General features: G+C 44.3%; 2 protein-coding genes across 2 annotated transcripts in view; one reads left to right on the top strand and one right to left on the bottom strand.

Annotated features, from left to right (window-relative positions):
• The window catches only part of JOSD2 (Josephin domain containing 2), a 168885-nt gene that overhangs the window by 141962 nt on the left and 6896 nt on the right, over window positions 1-20027 (bottom strand). The window lies entirely within an intron of this gene.
• The window catches only part of E2F4 (E2F transcription factor 4), a 253243-nt gene continuing 243186 nt past the window's right edge, over window positions 9971-20027 (top strand). The window contains exon 1 of the mRNA XM_085638829.1: window positions 9971-10022. Within this exon, the coding sequence (XP_085494955.1) occupies window positions 10005-10022 (18 nt within the window). The 5' untranslated portion in view covers window positions 9971-10004. The remainder of the gene's footprint in view (window positions 10023-20027) is intronic.

Raw genomic sequence — 20027 nt, 5'->3', positions numbered from 1 at the left:
GAAGGATTTTTTCTGTAGGTCTTTGTTGAGCTTTCTGAGGTCCAGAATGGGGCGACATTCTTCTGACTTTCTCTTTACAAGAAAAAAGCGCGAGTAGAAGCCAATTCCCCTTTGAGAGAGTGGCACTCTCTCAATGGCTCCTTTTTGTAGCATGACAAATGCCTCCTTCTTGAGTAACTGAAGATGGGATGTCAGAGATTTTTGTGGTGGAGAGGATGTGGCACTGTGACAAACTCCAGAGTATGGCCAATTTAAGAGGACGGAATCCCATCACCCACCGAGGTAGCATGCTTCATCATCTGGGATCTCCTCTTGGTCACAAATCCTAGTATGACCTCACTGTGAGGGAGGAGCTCAGGGATATTTTGGTAGATCAGATTGTTGGATCACCTAAAATCCATAAAGATGTGAAGCGAGTTGCAGTGCAAAGAATGTGTGAAGAAAGGTGAAGTTTAAAATTGTCAACATTTTTCGGTAGCACCCAGAAGATAGGTCCGGAGAACCGACAGAGAGCGCGGGGCCACACGTCCTGAGCTGTTGCCAGGTGAGGTGTTCACCCGTGAAACTGCGGGTAATGATAACAAATCCTGTGGATCTTTCCAAACAAAAAGGATATCACAGGTTTTTGTATGATATATTGTTCCAATTTTACCATATACTTTCTCACATAGTATTTTGCAGTAGCAACAGTTGTCTTGGTCCTGAAGAAGTCCGCGATCATGGATTGATCACCATGGCCGAAACATGTTGACCTTTTGTTAAGACCTACGCGTTCGACAATTTTTTCAGATCGCGTTTGCACCTGATTTTTAATATTGACACCTAGAGATAGCTATTAAATGTCTTTTTTCTCCTGGTAGTCAATTATTGCCACAAAGCCGGCATTTTTGGTTCTCCATATACTTCCAGCGTGAAGCGTCCGCAAGAGTGGGGAAATTTCCGAACCGTAATGTCATTAATTGTTTTTTTACATGAATAGAAAAAATGGAGTCCAAATAGGCTGCTTGTTTCAGTATTTTATAGCCATTGATCACTGTCCAAGAATGAGATCTTTAAGAAAATATGCCTTTGTTAACCAGCAACGAATGGAACTTTGCGGCTTTGTTTAGTGCTATCTTGAAAGTTGGGTAGGGCATATTTTTAGTCCGGAGATCAATAGTACAAGTAACCTTTATCGCGTGTTCCAAGAATTTATAGGCTGGCAAATTTTTTATCCTGTTCTAATTCAAGCCATAAAGATTTGTTGAGACTATTTTCCACTACATTTTGTTTTATCTGATACCACACATTTATGTATGTGTAGAGTCTTCCCAATGTTTCATTCAGTAGCCCAAACTCTAAGCGTGTTTGTGCTGGTGAGGCGATCTTGGGGTGCTGTAGAACCTTTTTTATAAATACTAGTTATTAGCTTGTTTAGAGTTTCTGAATCTTTCCCATGCATAGTGGCACTGGCGTATGATAGTGTTGGCAGTACCTTAGCAGAAATAGTCATCAGTAGCAGTCTTAATGAAGGTCCCTCCAGTTTCTCTGCAAGTGCTTTAAGCGCAAATGTTAGGGACCCCGCTCGCTGCATCATATATTTTTTCTGGTCGCAAAAGGATAACTTAATATCTACATAAAATCCCAAATACTTGTAGCATGATACCTTCTCGAATGAGTTGCCTTTTAGCCTGATGTTATGATTAGTGACTATTCGGTTTGTGATGAGCATTGATTTAGTTTTGAATAAGTTGAGTTCCAATTTATTTACAAACAGAAATTCAGAGAGTCTGTTTAATAGTCTTGTAAAGCCCACCTTGGTTAAGCTCAAAAGAACAATATCGTCTGCATAGGCAAGATGCGACAATTGTAGTTTGCCCAACTTCGGTGAATGTGAGTTAATTCCATTGAGCTTTCCAGATAGGTCTGAGAGGAATAAGTTAAATAGGTGCGTGGCCAACACGCACCCCTGTTTTAGGCCCATGGTTGTGTACACCTTTCTGGAAATTCTAGCTCCATTCTCAAGCTTCACACAAACCCAGGTATCTGTATAAAACGGCAGTAGCCCCATAAGTATTCTCTCCGGTATATTCCAGGATTTTAATTTAGTCCACATTAGTTTCTGGTCTACGCTGTCAAAAGCAGCTTTTAAATCTATATAGCACAGATGTAGGTCCTGTTTCTTGTTTTTACATTTTTCAGCAATCAGTGAAATTGACAGGATATTTGAAATAGTTCCGATGCCCTTTCTAAATCCTGTTTGATTTTTTGGAATTAAATTACATTCTCTTGACTATTCTACCAGATCTTTAAGGATAAGTGAGGCAAAATACTTAGCTTCGACGTCCTGTAAGGCAATTAGCCTATAATTGGTAGGGTTGGACCTGTCTCCTCCTTTATAAATAGGGGTTATGATTTATCCCTGCCAACTATCTGGAACTAGATTATTAATTTCTACATCAGTGTAAAGTTTTTCTAGGTGCGAGCTCCAATAGTCCAAGTCATGTTTGAATGTGTCTTGCGGAATGCCATTCGGGCCCGGAACTCCATCACTTTTGCCTTTGTTTATTATATTTATTATTTCCTCTGTTGTATAGAATGACTGATTTGTCTGTGAGATAAATTCATGCTCTGTTATCTGTGTCGCAATCAGCGATTGGCAATCATCCACATCTTGAAGTTGTTTCTCCCTTAGAAAATTAACCCATTCCTGCTCTTGTATATACGATGTTAATGCGTTTTTAGGTCTTGACAAGTTATTTATTGTCTGACAAAATGTATTCGAGTTTGAGTGTCTTACGTTGTAAATTAGTTTGGACCAGAAGCTCTCTGCTTTCACTTTTTGAAATTCCCACATTCTCTTTTTAAATTGTTTTCTCAGTAGTTGGAATGTTTCCCAGATTGTCCCCTCGGATGTGTCTAAGTGCAGATTCCTTTGTGGTCTTCTTAGTTCTCTCTTTAGCATTTGTACATCATTTGGTAAATCTTTCATTTGAACGCATCTTTTATCCCTAGTTTCGGGTTCTTTCATTATTTTTGCCAATTTATTTAGAAAAAGCGACCAAGCTTGTATTCTGTTTGTGGGTTCTGTTGTTTGTTCTGCCAGGAGAGCCTTTATTGTTAGAAACAAATCTGTTTTAGTTGTGTTTGTCCATTTCAGACGTTTTAGATTACTTGAAGTAATTTCGCCCTCTGGTGTATTAGTAAAATGAAATCTCGCAGTGTTTAGATTAAAAATGACATGCTGCATTGAGTGATCACTCAAGGTGGTGTACTCTATGAAGAAGAGAGATAATAATGGCATCAGAGGAAGGGTTATAAGTGTAAAATCTAATGTGGATTGCGCCCTCGGGCCGTGATACGTTTTTTCCGGCGGGCGATCTTTGCCCATTCTTCCATTAAGCACATGCATACCTTGGAACTCAAGATCTGTTGCTAATTGCTGACCAATGCGGTCCACACAACAAGTCCCAGCATGATGTTGCTGTGGAACACACCAAAATGAATTATCTGCTGTTAAAATTTCATCTTCATCCGGCGTAAATATCAGATTGGAGTTAAAATCTCCTGTCACTATTAGATTCCATGTGGGCTCGGTACAGCGTAATCTTGATATTGTTTTAGTTAGAAGTGCATCTTTCTCCTTTTTTATTTGAGCCTTCAGTTGTGTGTAGTAATTAATTAATAACATTGTATCACCTGTACTTCAGTGTTGAGCTGAGAATTTTACAAGTTGTATGCTGGAATCCAGAGATTTCAGCTGTTCTGTTGTTATGTTTATAGCTGTGGACACAAATACTGTCAATCCGCCTATTGAGCGACCATATTGCTTGCATTTTTCCGCAGCTACTGTATAGTGGATGTAACCTACTATTGGAATCTCTTTCTGTGACCAAGTCTTCTGCAGGGCTATTATATCACAGTCTGCACATTCCTTAAGTGAAAGGCCTTCATAGAGTAATTGCCTGGCTCCAGCTATATTCCAAGATAACATATGTATGGCACTTGTTTCAGAGCTGGTAACCTTAACTCTCTTATGTCAGACACCGCTTTTATTTGTTAGTATGCTGGGTAGCCAGTTCCATTGATCTTGATTTCGTTCAGTCTCCCTTTGTGCTTCTGTGACTTATCCTTCTGTGGTTTGGGCAGTACCACTCCTACCCTTTGCGTTATATAGAATTGAATAAACCTGTGCAGAAACTGCCTTTTGGTTTGTTTTCCTTTTGGTATCCTGCTTTTCCAAGTCTTTCAGTGGAAATGGATAACGAGGTATTACCAGTGCTATTGTTTGAATTTCCCAGGCAGAAAATCGATCTGAGTTACTTAGTATTAACTGCACTAACTCTGGCATCTGCTATGTAGTTAATGTTCATTCTTTTGTTGTATTGTTATCTCCGGGTAGAAATTGGACCGCTACAAGATCTGACGATTGTATGTTTTTTAGTTCCTGAATTTCTGCCATAAGTTTCATAATATTGCCTCTATTTAAGATATCGTAATTTCCCTGCGTTTCATATTCTGGGGTCCATAATAACTGGCAAATTACCTGGATGTGGGATACTATTCCCCTTCTTATACCTTTGTCTTCCATATTGTTGGACTGTGATTTTATTTGATTGGGGATACAGATGCTTAGATGACCATAAGAGGGACATTGCTGCTTAGTTTGTAGAGGATTTTGAGATACTACTGGAGTACATTGATCTGCCACTTCTTTTACTGGATGTCGAAGTAAAGAAGTTGTGTCTACTTTCTCAGCATATGTAATTGCCCCAATAGCAGATTGCCAATTATTGATATGAGTGGATTCCTTTTTTACCACTATATGCGTTCTTAAATTTTGAGTACTTAACGGAGTGTCTATCTTCATTCCAGCCTGCTTTTTTGGGGTATTTAAATTTCCCTCTGTGATGACCCCATCTTTACCTTCTTCCTCCTTGTTCTCTTGTGGCTGTGGCCGTGTTGGTGAGGATAGGTCGTGTTTTTCAAGCTTATTTTTGCTTGCCACATTGTCTTGTTAATTTGTAAATTCTATTGCTTTCTTCACGCTTTACTGTGGCGACTACAAGTTTATTCTTTGACTCAACGTTCATGGGATCTTTAAATGATGCTGATGTACAGTCCTCGATTTCCATTAAAGTTGTAATATTAATGTTATTCCTGGTGGCTACCTCTTTTTCCTTATATGTACCTTTGGGTCCCTCACTAGAAATATTTGTGTTACTTATGACACTATCCTGTGTTGTTCCAGGGCGATATTCTCCTTGGGGCTCACCTATTGTTTTTTTTTTTTTTTAGAAAAGATGGAATATACTCTATTGCCTTGCTGTGGTTTAGGATCATTCGTCCTGTTTTGCTTTCCGTTCCTTCTTCTTTTGCCTTCTAGATTGAGGCCTCATCTTTTCAGGTTGCTCTATTATGATACTCTGATCAGTTCTTATAACCTCCTTCGTCTCAGCAGTGGGAAGTTGAAATTCTTTCTTTTGTTCTTGAGTTGTGTTTGTAGGAGCCTGTGCATGGTTCTGACTTACAATTTCCTCTGATTTTATTGTATGGGCAGTCTCTGAATTTGCAGCCGGCAAAACCAAGCGTTTATTCAAACAAAGTATCTGTTCCAATATTGTTGGAAGAAAACCTAATTTGTCTATTATTGGTCCACATGTACAGGTTGATTCCCGTTGTGAGTAAATCAGTTGTACTCTTTTTATTAAGTTTGTTAAATTTTCAAGTTTTGTATTCATTCCTGCTATATATGAAGCGATGATATTCATAAGATCTATTTGTATAACAAATTTATCCGACTGCATTATCAACGTAGCTGTTGACATTTGTAATGCTTGGAGTACTGATGGAATTAATTCTGTTTGCCCATTTTTATTGCTTTAGATGTTACTTGCCCCTTTTTCAGGTGAATCTCCAGATTTTTCCGTTGGGTTTGAATGAAAATTGGCTCTAAGATCAGATGTACTAACTTTTCCTTCCTTGTGGTTTGGGCTGAGCATCTGTTTTTCCTCTTCATCCCTGCCTTTGGCCTCTACCTTTGCCACGTGTGTGTCTTCCACGGGTTTGCTCGCCCATGAAGTGACCAACTCCTCTTCTTCATTTCCTTCCACCTTTATCTCCTGTGTACCTTCCACATATTTACTCGCTCATGAGTCATCTGAGTCTGTTGATGTTAGACCTTGGTTTGACCAAAGGTGCACTAGTTTGCCTATGTTTGAATGCAAGTCATTTAGGCTAACTTCTTGTCCATGCTCAGCAGTGTGTAAGGAGTAGCTGCTTGATGTATTCAGATCGTAAGGCTTATGTGTTGTAGCCAAACTACATGGCTTGCTTTCCCCACAGATATTACTTGAGGCAGGTAGAGGTTCTTGATGTTGATGTTCAAAACTGATACTGATGTCTTTTAGTGCAGCATGTACTGTTGCGGTTGTTATTATGGCGCAATGTGGTGAGATTGCCCCAGCAAGACTGTTCTTGTCTTGAGTTTCTAGCTTCACTATCTGTTTGCTCGAGTCTTGCATCTCAATGGCGTTTAAAATTGAGTTTGATGTTAATTTCCTTAAGATAGGTTCTTAAACCAGCTCTTCCCCCCTTTGATGTATCCGTTGCACTATTTCTTGGGGTGCCAACGGGGTCATCAGACCCGATGTTTCTCCAGGTGTAGCATAGAGGGATGAATCGGGATCCTTCAAGTACTAAATCTTGAGTTTTGGATTGTTTTTCTCTTTAACATTGATTTTTCAAACAGACGCAATAGGTGAGATTAGCAGGCTCTTCAGTGTAGAACTTCCACCATTTTCTGTTGCTGGTTTCTCACCTTTTTTCCTTTTGGCGAGTCTTTTATGAGTTTCTACTTTTTCTCCCAATGCCTTCCTCACTCTGCCTGATCGCATGGGTAAAAAATTGATGATATATATTTGTTTTGAATTGAAGTGCCATTTTCCACTATCCACCTTCTTTAGACCTCTGGTCTTTTCCAACCTACTGGGACCCCTTTCATGAACTCACTGGATTCCAGATTCTTTTCCATGAGCCCGTAGCTTTTTCTTTCCTTCTGTTCAGCCTCCTGAGGCAGGAGAGCAGAGAGCAGGGCACTCAGAGGAGTCTGCAAGCCGCCCCCAACCTAGTTGGGACACTTCCGCAGACTCACCGGGCACACACTCCGCTGCCACCCTCTAACGGTGGCTGCGCTCTCTTGCACCCCGCTCTTTTTCCCCGCTCTATTTCCACGCTCCTGCTGTTAATGCTGTATCTGCTGTTGTTGCCTGGGAGATACTCCAGACACGTTCAACTTCCTCCCTGATAGAAGTGCATTGCAGGGGGGGCCAAACCACTCTCTTGCACTTACTACAACCTGCCTCACTTGCCTCACTCTGCCCACTCAGCACGATCCTGGCGGTAAGGCATGAGATAGCGGGCAATAGGTGCAGGGCAGTAATGTACTGTCAGGGAGGCTGGGCTACTGAGCTGTGTCAAGCCACTGCCCCTGCCGCCCCTGCCTCCACTGCCAGTCACTATCAATCCCTATCAGCACTCCACTGCGTATTCCTCCTGAGTCCGCTGGGAGGCTCTCCTCTGGGCTACACACCCAGCAACCTGTGCCCAAGGTCACACTCCCAGATCCCGCCGCACACCACCACACACCACCTCCTCCTCCTCTGGCAAACCTGTGGGGGGCGCTGCTGGTGCGGGAGCCGCTGATCAGGATCAGGACCGTGCTCGTCGATCAGTGCGGTGCTCTCCCGGCTGGGGGAGAAAGCGGGGCCAGCAGGCTGTCAGGCAGACGGCAGGCTGACAGGAGCGAGTGAGCGAGCAAAAAATTGCGGAGGCAGTTCCGCTTGGTCCTGCTCCTGCCCCGCTCGAGCTCAAGCTCAGCTCAGGGTCCTGCTCTGACCGTGAGGGCCGAGCGCCTTGCACCGTTCTCCGTGCAAGCTCGTACTCCTCCTGTGCGCGCTCCTCTTCCTCTTCCGACGACCTCCGGGAAAGTTTCGCCAAAACCCTCAGCGACACACCTACCCTACGTCCGACATGTGGGTCTTCTTGTACTGGAGTGTGCCCAAAGCTTTAGTAGTCTCGGTGTCCCCCTTAATGGTCTGTAGAGAGTCATCAATGTGCTTACCGAAAAGCGCATCACCATCAAAAGGCATATCTAGGACCTTACTTTGCACCTCAGGGCGGAATGGTGGTGCCCTCAATCAACCCTGACGTCTAAGGACAGCTGCTCCAGCGAGGTAACGAAAGGCCAGGGAAGCCACATCCATGGACGCATCAATCATCTCCAAGGCTGATCTTTCTCGCTTCTAGCCTCTTGATTCATGGAAGAAGATCCACCTATGGGGCGATATCTGACCACATTTGGCAGGTGTTAGAAATGGGGGTCTCTAGTTGACAAGGGTTTGCACCTTTGTCCAAGTAGGGACCCTTCCTTCAGGTCAGGATATGGGAGTTACACCCCTAAAACAACCCCTGCTCACCCCCTTGGTAGCTTGGCACGAGCAGTCAGGCTTACCTTAGAGGCCATGTGTAAAGCATTTGCACAAAGCCAACAGTAATACAGTGAAAGCACTACAAAAGGACATCACACCAGTTTAGAAAAATCTCCAATAATTTTATATACACAAAACAAGACCAAAAATGATAAAAATCCACCCTACAGTTCTCAGAAATCTTCGATAATCAAAAATAGACTTGAAATACAGTTCCTTGGAGTCAATATCTCCGCCTGGGGCTATCACAGCGTCGTGAACAACAAATCCAAACAGTTTTGGCTGACGGCGGCATCGGGGGCCAGCTATGGTGTCGGGAAGAACTGCAAAACAGTACCTTTAGAAATGTAGGTCGTCGGCAACCTCTTGATGAGCCCCGAAGGGCCGGCGTAGGTTATAGAGATTGGTGCAAGAGTCGTCCCCCTTGAAGTCACACGCGTTGCAGATCAAACTCCTGGCGGTTGAAGTCAAGAGGGCAGGAGTCGGTGCAAAGTGCAGCGGTGGGGCGTGTGGTGCCCTCAGGTCGCGGTGCAGGCAGAGGCTCAGTGGCAGTCATCCAGAAGCGACGGTGAGACCACGGCTGCGGTGTGGAGTGATGCGGTGCTCGCCGTGGTGCTGGCAGGTCACAGTGCAAGCAGCGACGTTATCGTTGCTGAAGCTTTGTTGCCGACTGACGAACTGGAGTAGATGGCGCCGGCATCAGTAGGCCAAGGCTGCAGTGTGGGATGAGGACGGTGCGTTGCGTAACGTATGAGCAGTGCCCTCAAACCACGGTGCAAGCAGCGGCCTCGATGTCGGTGTGGAGCGACGTCGTCGGTGATACAAGGGCGGTGGCGTGAAGCAAGATGGTGCGGAGTGTAGTGCCCACAGGTCGCGGTGGAAGCAGCGGCTCAGTGGCGGCATAAGGTGGCGTCGTTGGTGAGACCAGGGTTGCGGTGCAAAGTGCAGCGGTGCCCTCTGTGGTGCCTTCAGGACACGGAGTCAGCAGCGGCGTCGTTGACGGTGTTGGGTTGCTTTTTCTTCTGTTGTAGCACAAAACATACAGGATGTCAGGGGACAATTCCAACTTGCACGGGAGCAAAAGGACGCACTTTCCCAATGCCCCTCTGGAATCCAAACCATCCTGTGAATATACACTATGGTAATAGGGCCACCAAGGGGGAAAGGGGATGGGGATTTAAGAAGAGACTGCCTGGTTAGTGTTATTCTTCTCAAGGGTTTTTTCTATCTTTGTTCCCTTCTGTTTATCTGAAGAACTCTATGAAAAATGAGGTACAACAATATGTATTATTCTATTTTAACTATTAAATACGATTACTAATATTTTTCTAAAGATTCTATTTCATACCAAAAAATTTTCAGGATTTGGTTTCTCTTCTTGTTGTAGCTCTTTTAATTAGATCTACAATAGCTCATAATATATATAAATATGTACTGTTTTTTGTGCTACATGTTGTTTTCAAAATTATACAAGTTCTGCTCTTTCTCTTCTCAAAGGGAATGGTACTTGCATGACCAAAGAGTTGACTGGAATACATGAAGGAGATTCCGAAGGTAAGATACGTCTGTGTTCTTCCGTACACTGCAACTTATTCGGTAAAGACTGGTAAACGTTGAAAGTTTCTCTTGAAGGGTGTTTTTAATTGTATGCAATTCTTGAGGAAGTCATGTAATTCTTTGAAAAGACACTGCTGTTAGTTGTTGACACGAATAGAGAGAGTGCAGATAAATATTAGAGGAACGCGGCTCTTTTTCTGACATGCGCCGTGTGTGAGAGGAGAACGCTTATCTCTATGAAGTCCGATACTTTTCTGAAGCCTAATAACAGACTCTAAGCTGAGACACTATTCTCAGATTAAGCGCATGCCCAATGAATTCACTACTAGGAAACACCTTGCCGAAAAGGACCGAGGATTCTAAACGACGAACCAGACACTCCTACCCTGACTGACTAATACGACGCAGGTCTCAGGAAACGCTGTTGCCTCACGGAAAATATCAGGTGAAGTGCGCATTCTTTTTACAGCGTGTGTCCACATTCCATTAGCATCTCTACAGAAAAATAATTTAGAGCGCTGCTGGAGTAGTTGAGTTGGCAGCCATCATAAATTGCCAACGCTGCCAACTCAATCTCCACTGATTACCAACCGCGGTATCTCGTAGGCACTTGTCAGCCCTTTTTCCCTAAAAAGATGCTATAGTACAGTGTTTAGCAGGAATCCTACTGAGGATCCTGACACAGTACCCAGTGCTGGTAACAGATGACTTGAAGTCTTTGCTGTTCCTGAGACTTTTTGAACAGGGGGCAAGCTCTACCTCAAGCCCTTGGAGAAACTCACAAAAAGGAAGTTGCAGAAAGTTCAGTTCAGTCCCTTCACTACCCAAGACAGAAGCAGCCACTGCAGGCCAATACAACAAAGCACACAGCAAAGTGGTAGTCCCTCCTCACAGCTTCTCCAGCTTTTCTTCTTGGCAGTCGTCTTGGTTCCAAAAGAATTCTAGGGGTCTGGGCCCCACTTTTTATAACTCCAAATCCTTTGGAGGCAGAGAGTGTCTTTGCCCCTCCAGAACCTGTTCTGTCCTCTCTGGTGCAGCTTCCTGGCAGGAGGTAGAGACAGCATTGTCAGAGGTAGACCAGGCCCATTCAGGTGAAATGAAATCTCCTCCCTCTACTCTAAATGCAGCCCCGGTCTAATCAGTCCTGTCCTGACTCATCCAGACTCTCTGAAGCCACAGCTCATCCCCTGCCCCTATCACTCCAAAGCCAGACAGACAATCCACAAACCCAGCAGAGGCACACAGGATGGCTAAGCAAGAAAATACCTATTTTCTAAAAGTGGTATTTTTAAACACAGAGTGTAAAAATCACCCTCACTAAAAGATGCATTTTAACATTCTGAGTTCAGGCATACTAAACTTTATTTTCCTACCTTGTTTCCAGTGGTAGTTATGTTGACAAGATGTTATAAGCTAACTCCCCATTCTATTCTATGGGAACAGGTAGCCTTGCAATAGTGAAAAACGAAATTGGCAGTATTTCACTATAAGGACATGCCACACACACCAGGGCATGTCTTACCTTTCACATAGCCTGCACCTGGCCCAGAGGGATACCTTGCGCCTACTTTAGGGGTGACGGACATGTAAGAAAAGGGAAGGGTAGGGCCTGGCAAGTGTTTGCACTTGCCAAGTCGATATAGCAGTACTAGACTGCACACAGGTACTGCAGTGGCAGATCTGAGTTACATTTACAGGCTGCTTATGTGGGTGGCACAATTAGTGCTGCAGGCCCACTTGCAGCATTTGATTTACAGGCCCTGGGCACACACAGTGCACAGTACTAGAGACTGACCAGTAAATCAAATATGCCAATCATGGAAACACCAATCCATAACAACAATTTACAATTGGAGCACTTGCACCTTAACATTGAAAAGCAGTGAGAAATGTGCAGAGACACTAAACCAGCAAAAACAAAGTCAAAACCGGGAGGTCAGAAAGCAAAAAGACAGGGAAAAAACGCCAAAGGGTGCCAAGTCTAAGAGAGGTCTTATCTTACTAATATCACCAGTGCATTGGCCACGGGCATAGTAGAACCTGAGGTGGTGGTAAACCTTTCGCTGATATTATCTAGGCGGCTACCTTCTTTGTGTGGTGCTCAAGGATTCCTTGACTTCCATTGTGCAGCTTGAGCAATTACCAAGTCTGGTTTCGGATGTCCTACCAGACAAGCTGGCATCTTGTATTTCTTGTCAATTCTAGGCAAAACTGCGATCACTGTAGCAGGTGTTCTCATGACTTTCACAACTTCCTCCCAAATATGGTCTATAATAGGGAATGCGCTCACAGTCTTCCTAAATTGGTCTTTAAAATCGTCAAGAAGATAGTCAGACTGCTTGACTGTCATTGGTAACCGAAACCGAGAGGCTGCTCTCTATCAATGCGTGGAAACCGCCAATGTCCTCCGGAGGAGAATCCTTTGTTTGAGGAGATGGGGAAGTAGGTGTCGAGATTATACAGTCTTCACACTCATTGCCAGCAGGTCTAGCACCTTGAATTTTGCCTTCCTCTACATCTCCATCGTCAGCATCAGAGGTGTCATGTTGTTGTGGAGGTAGAACACTGTCTGTTCCTGGCGACATTCTAGGCGAAGGTTCAGACAGGCATGGCAGAGACACCTGTGGTGGAGGAGGAAGTGGAGGTGCACTAGTAGATGAAGGAAAACGAGTACGATAATCCTGCAACATGTTTTGCAAATCCTAAACAAATGCAACAGGAAGGTGGACCATGGCTCAGGAGCAGGTTCCATGTATTGCATTTTCCCATGTGAAGTGTGAAAGTTCTGTAGATAATAGCCATCTTAGTCATCTTCATCATTGTCTTGATACTTGACATGAAGGTGAGAAGAACTGTGAGTAGGGCCAAACATGTCATCCTCATCTGACTCTTCCAAAAATGTTGAGGGAGGTAAAGGTGAAATCACTGAAGGATTTTGTAGGAAATGGTTTGTCGACGGCATCGTCGAATAAGAACATCGTTGATGGATATAGAGGAGTAAGCCGTTAAGTCAACGGTCTTTTAAGGATGGGCGTAGAATGCATTGTTATCAGGTTTGTCAGTAGCAAGGACATAATGAGAATCGTCGACAAAATTAATGCTGTCATCGCCATCAATGCACAGACTGTTGTCGTTGTTGCGGTTGTCATCGATGAAGAGGTGGTTGTCGATGGAACAAGGTTGTCGACAAGGAAGTCTTCGTCGACTGTTAAGGGGTCGTCGACGAGGAGGTTGTCGGCTTCAAGGGTATATTCCCCGACAATACAGTCATCGTCGATGAAGCTGTCGTCGACCGTGCATCGGAAACCTTCGTCGACTGTGGTTTTTTCGATGACGAGGTTGTCAACAACGATGGAGGGGAAACATGCCCTGTTTGTGATTTCTACATCGACGGAGACCCAGAGGACGGTGTCATCGATGACACAAGCTTTTTAGAGACAGTAGTAGATGGCTCTGAAGAGGATTTCTCATACTTTAAGGCCAGATAAGGTTTCTCCTCAACAGGAAATTAACGCTTTCCTTTTTGTGAGGGACCTGCTGCTTCATGGCGAGATTTTTTAGAATATTCTTACTGCCCCCAGGAGAGTCCTGTGAACTCTCTCTCCTTTTAGATTTTTCCAGAGGGGTATGAGAGGCAGAGCTTTCCTGATCCTCAGAGATGACATCGGATTTACTTTTAAGCCTCTGCAGCCAAATCAACAACCTACCCTCTCTATCTTTGAGTGCTTTGGTTGAGAACATTCTACAAATCTTGCAGTCTTCTACTTTATGCTGGATATACAAACAGTAAATACAGTTCTTATCGGGATCTTCAGCATGGAGCCTCTTCTTACAGCATGTTCCACACGACCTGAAAAGACCTTTCTTTGAAGAATTCAACATTTTCAAGAAGAAATTTGAAGTTTGAAGGAAAATATTGAGCAGAGCTCAGGGAGACTCCCTGTCACACGACATGGGGTAGAAAATCAGAGGAACTCAGCCTCTCTTGGGAGTGTTCTACAGGGTGCTGTCACCTTATTGGTTGTTGTTCAAGTTTGGTTCTTTTTTTTTTACAAAAGAAGATAGATAGGCTTTTGCAGTGACTGTTCATTGTATTGTAGCCTATGATAGTATTATCTACTGCTTTTATAATGATACTGTGGGACTCCAACTACGACAACAGGGATGATTCAAGCATGTGAATCTATGAAAGATCCAATACTGGAGAAGTATAGGACTATTGCATGGTGATCCCTGCATCTGTTTAATAACTTTGATACAGAGAAGGTCCTGTATCACTAATTTTAGCCCTTGCACTCTTTCAGGGGAAATACAATATTGTGGGATACGGGGTAGTTGAGCTCCTGCTCTGAGTGTAACACATATGGTGGGAATGTTTATTTTTTCAACCTAATTTTTACAAGACACCCATACTCTTTTGTAAACCCTCTCAAATACCCAGTCTGGTAACACAGTCTTCTTTCTTACTGCATATGCCTTTTGTGGGAGTGTATTTCCAGAACATTCTAAGTAGATTCCATCATCAGTACATGTTATGTTAGCATGTAGTTTCTTGAATAGATCTATGCCTATTAAGTTTAAATGTCCTTTTTTTGTTAACACAAAACAGTGTTTATCTGCGATGGGGCCAATGGTATATATCAGAGGTGCAGAAATAGGCCTCTTTATGGAGACATTTGAGAATCCCACGGATGTATTGTATTTTCCTGAGAGGGGTGAAATGTGGGATCAAGTTATTTAAAGTAGAATAATTGGTGGCTCCAGTATCTACCAGAAACTTTACCTTTTCTACCTGTACTGTAGCTTCAATACATAAGCCCCTGGAATCACCTGGAATAGTCACATTTTCTACGTCCCCTCTCGGGTTACCCCATTCTACGAAGTCTAAGTCTGGCAGTGAAACTGTGACCTTTTGTTTCTTATCGGACTAATTATTGGTGTCACTGAAGGTATCATATGAAAAATTTGTGTTTTGATATGTTTGATAGGATTGAGAATTTCCCCCTGCTCTTCTTTGTGGTTGGCCTCTTTGGGCTGATCTACTTCTTTGTCCACCCAATAGGTGAGGGCACTCCCGGACCCAGTGATCAGCAGACTTACAGTTCAGGCCTCAAAAAATCTACTCGCCCACTCTCTATAGCGAATCAGATTTGATCAGGTCGAGCTATTTATAGGACCTACTCGTCCGTTCTGGCGAGTGAACTTAAACTGGAAAGGAACAGATGTTCTGTTCATTCAGAAAATGAATCAGCAATAAAGACGCCTTTAAATCTTGTTTTATCTTGACCCATTGGCTGTTTGTTCAAGGACAGAGATCAAATGTCAGTTTATCTTTTTATTAATTGCTGCTCATTTTATCCTGAAAAATTGATTTACTTTTCTTTCTCTTATTCAAGTTAGAGGTTTTTGTCAAGTGATCTATCCGCCAATCAATGTGAAACAAAAGGCTGTAAGATGTCAGTTATTTTGCTAACACAACATATAAACAGCTTGTAAATGAATAACAAATATAAATGGAATTACGAAAGCGCATTTTTTGTAATTCAGAAGTGTGATGCAAACAAAGATTTAAATAGGAGCAAAACAAATCAGAACACTTTTACTTGGTGATGTGCAAATGACAAATATTTGAATAAACTTGATTTCTAAACACTGTTTGTACACTATGTAGTTTTATCAATAGGTAGTATGTCAGTGGAATATTTTGTGGCCATTTCAATGTAAAATCTGCTGATTGCAAATGAGTGTCCCACCACTTTATGCTGTAGGCATGTATTTATTAAAAGGGATAGTTTTTAGGTGTCGCCTAGGCAGCGCACATGCGCTACTCAAAGAGATGATCTTTAGAAATTGGTCAGCTCTTTTCAAGCACTCGTGATTGTGCTGGCATCCACCTTGCGGGAACGAACAGTGGCGCGCAGGGGCCATCTGTTTTCAATTAGCGTGTCAGCGCGCGCATTACTCTTGCTCCCCTGCCTGTGCGCCTTTCATCGTACCGACTATTTGTTAATTTCCTTGGATAGAGCGGAGGCCCCGTTTCTGTCTGGCTGGGCATCCACAACGCCCCGCTCTGCACCTACCGAGGTTATTATAGGATAAGCAGCACTTTGTAACCGAGCCTGCAATACCCCAGGCCCTAGCGTGACTACAAGACATGAAATTTATGAGATCGGATAAAGTACAACACAATAGTACGTGGGTTCCTGTAGGCACGTGGCATTGATTACTTTCCTTTACAAATCTTTTTTTTAGAGCAAGTTGTTTTGTCCATGTGGTTATGTCGATGTATGTTATGTACCAGATGTACCGACTGCTGTGTGATTTTTTGCATGAATTCTCCTCGAATTGGTGCTATGAGTGTTAAATCTTATTTAAACGCTGACTTTTGTTTCAAGGTAAAGTGTAGGTGAGGCATCAGTGGAAAAGCTGTATTTTGGCATGGTCGCGATGGAACACCATTGCATCCCATATAGCAAGCCACACAAACGCAGGGCGGTGTGAGCTGCGTAACTTGGATTTTTTTCACCGCCTCGAAGAGCCGCCTGGGCACATATCGCGTTCTTTCAGGCGGTAATTGGGTACCGAGTTCCAAGCCAATGAGCGAGGTGGGATTTTGTGTGGGTGGGCCTCACACAGCAAGATTGTTTCTGTGGGAATTAGAGGTCCATTTTGTTGTAATTATTCTTGACATTTTATCCATAATGTGTAGGAGAGTAGGATCTGCTTCACATGTTCACCCCCACTTTATGCTGGTGTTTCACTGTTTTTCGACTTTAGTCTGGCTGGGACCCTGCTATTCAGGGCCCCAGCCTAGCTGCTTCCTCTCTAAAATGATTCCATGTACTTTAGGTACATTACAGATTGCATCTGAGGTGCCCTTATAAGTCACTAGTATATGGTATACTATGTAACCAGGGCATAGGTACCCCAGAGGCCTACCAGGGGTTGAAGCATGTATTATGCCACCCCTGGAAAGCCACCCAAAATGACACCACAGGTCTGCTACTGCAGCCTGGGTAAGGTGGTGCATGCACCCCTTACTGTGATATAGGTTACCTATATGACTATATATATATATATACACACATATAAACCTATAAGTCACTCCTATGGCAGGCCTTATCAATCCTGAAGGCAGAGTGCTTGGTTCTTATGTGAGAGGGTGCCCCTGCATGAGCAGAGCCCCTCTGCAGCGTTTGGAGATCTTTCTCTGATGCTGTTTGTATTGAAGCCTGACCATATACTCTTAAGTGCATTATAACCAAACGGTAAATGCTAACTTTGGACTGGCTGCACGGAAACATGTCGTGTTTGGTGTCAAACACCTTGGAATCATACCCTAACACCAGTAACTGGGGTGGGAGTATGAGCCCACCCTTCTAGAGGGAGAGACATGACAGCACTGGTATACCCGGTAGAAACTTAATAGAGCCCTGGCATCACAAAATGGATGCTGCAGCCACAGACACGGGTCTGGCCTCCTGCTGCTGACCTAAACTCCGGCAGGGGTGGCCTGGACAATAGGTTTCCTGTCACAGGGAGGTGTAACCACCTCCCAGACAGGTTTATGTGTATTTGGGCTGGGTGGGAGCACTCTCTGAGTGCTTTGAAGTCCTGTACTGGGGGCACATTTGGTGTCCCTGTGCATAGTCCAGCTCAAACCGGTTCAGGGGCTTCCAGCCCCTGCTCTGGCGCGAAACTGGACAAAGGAAATGGGTGTAACCACCCCTCTTTCCAAACCCTCCCATAGGTGGGTCCCCAGAGTATGTCCAACCCCCTACCTTAGTACAAGTATGGGACCCCAGTCCTTAGGACTTTAGATTACCCTGGACGAAACTCTGAAGCCGAATCCTGGACCTTCGACGCTCTGCTCAAGACCAGAGGACTGAAGAAATCTCCCTTGGGGTCAAGGAGTGACTCCCCTGCTTGGCAGGCACCAACTAAGCAATTTGCCGGTCTGCATCATCGAAGCTCCCGCCGTACTCCAAAGTATTTGCAGCCCAGGAAGAGGATTTCCAGACATCTCAGCGGCCGACCCGAGCCCCCAGCAATGCTGAGACCCGCAGCCCTCGTGAGTAGCGTGGAACCGGAACTCCTGGTCACCGTGCATTTCTGAAAGTGCATTGACTTCCTGACGTCTCTTGAAGTCGTGCTTGGGCTGACTTGTAGCCCCCACCTCGAGCACTGAATCCACCGAAGATTGTCGGCCCACTCATTCCGAGTGACCCGTGGGCCGCCATTTTGTGTTTCGTCTCGAGGTCCCTTCGCGATTCCTGGTCCGTCGACTGGTGGGTCCCTGAGGGGGTAACTTTACATTTCCTTGGGCTTCCCTGGTTGCTCCAGACGTGCCCTGACTCCCAGCCAAGTGGTTTGTCCCACAGACCTTGCTGGTCTGCACCGAAGCATCTTTATTGTTTCTGCGTGGGTTGCTGTTGCCAAAGCTTGTTGAGTCCAATCCGGGCACCGACACTGCTGCACTCGACATCGTTCGTGGGACAGCTCGAATCCAGCTCCTGGTCGTCCTCGACGCCTCCTGGTCCTTGTGGCTGAAGAGTCAAGCTTCACCTCTTTCACCTGAAATCACCCGACATCGGTGGGCATCTGCTCATCGCCTTCCTGGTCACTGGCCGGTTTATTTATTTATTTTATTTATTTAAAACATTTGTATAGCGCATCTGTCACCTAGCAGGTATCCTGGTGCTGGGAAAGTTGCTCCTAAGGTGGAAAGTGATGGGAAACTGAGAACAGTTTGCCAGAGAAGTAGTTAAGGGAAAAGCCAGGTTTTAATCTGCTTTCTGAATGGAAAGAGTTGCGATGTTTGGCGGATGTCGACAGGCAAACTATTCCAAAGTTTTGCGGCTGCCACTCTGAAGGATCTTCGTCCTGATCTTGTTGAATCTTGGTACAGTGACAAGGCAGGCTGAGGCTGAGCGGAGAGTTCTGGTAGGGGTGTACCAGGTGAACATGGTTTGCAGGGATCTAGGCCCGACTCCGTGTAGTGCTTTAAAAACCAGTGACAGTGACCAAGACTCTGTCCCCTCTGCTTTCAGGTTCTTCTCATCTTCGATCCAGGCTTGGATCTCTTCAGACACTTCGCCACTTTACGGCAGCAGCACTTCTTCACCAGCTCCCATTTGAAATCGACGACGCGACACAACACCAAAAGACACCTATGCACCTGGCTTCCCTGGGTGAGATAACACGAGTACTCCGGTGCTTAATCTTTAAAAATCTAACCGCGACTTTCCCCATAGAAGCTAACGGGAGCTCGTTCACACACTGCACACGGCCCCCGTGGGTCCCCTGTGTCCCTACCTTGGGGTCCAAGCGATTCTACAGGCTCTAGGCCTTGTGTCTAGTTAAGTCGTGGTTCTTATACCACTATTTTAGTATATGGTTTGGGTCGCCCCAGGGCCTGACGTGTATTTGTGCTATTTTACTGTGATTATTGAAGTGTAACTTATGTGTTTTGACCTCTAGTCTCATAAAGAGACTAGGAGGGTGTGTTTAGTAATAAATACATATATTTTATATATATATACCTGGTGTGGATATCTTTCATTTAGTGACTCAAGAGATTATAGACTGGTAAAACAAGCTGCTTTACATTCCTTCAAGACCTAGCCTGAAGGCTGCTCTCCATAGCTACCACTAGGATAGCTTTCAATAAAGGTTGTCTTTAACCTATAACCAATAAGGGGTTGTTTGGACTGATACAGGGTGCCCACTATAACTAGTGGACAGCATATATCAGGCCAACTTCTCACATGATGCATCGAGCTACTTCAGAAGGGCGCGCTGCTGCCAGCTTGCCTCAAAACAAGGAAGCATGCATAGGAATTAAATGCTTTTTTGTTCAGGGCTTGGACGATAATTACACTTTTTTGGCTGAGTATGGAAATAAAAGTGGCGAGACCAAGCAACAGGCTGAACCGAGTTGGACAGAGAATTGTTGAAATGGGCAACATATGTGGGAACACTTTTTTAGAACTCTATCTGCTA

The sequence above is a fragment of the Triturus cristatus genome, chromosome 12, assembly GCF_964204655.1.
Source record: "Triturus cristatus chromosome 12, aTriCri1.1, whole genome shotgun sequence".
NCBI lineage: Eukaryota > Metazoa > Chordata > Amphibia > Caudata > Salamandridae > Triturus > Triturus cristatus.
Note: the sequence above shows the minus strand (reverse complement) of the source record. Positions and strands in the feature narration are given on the sequence as shown.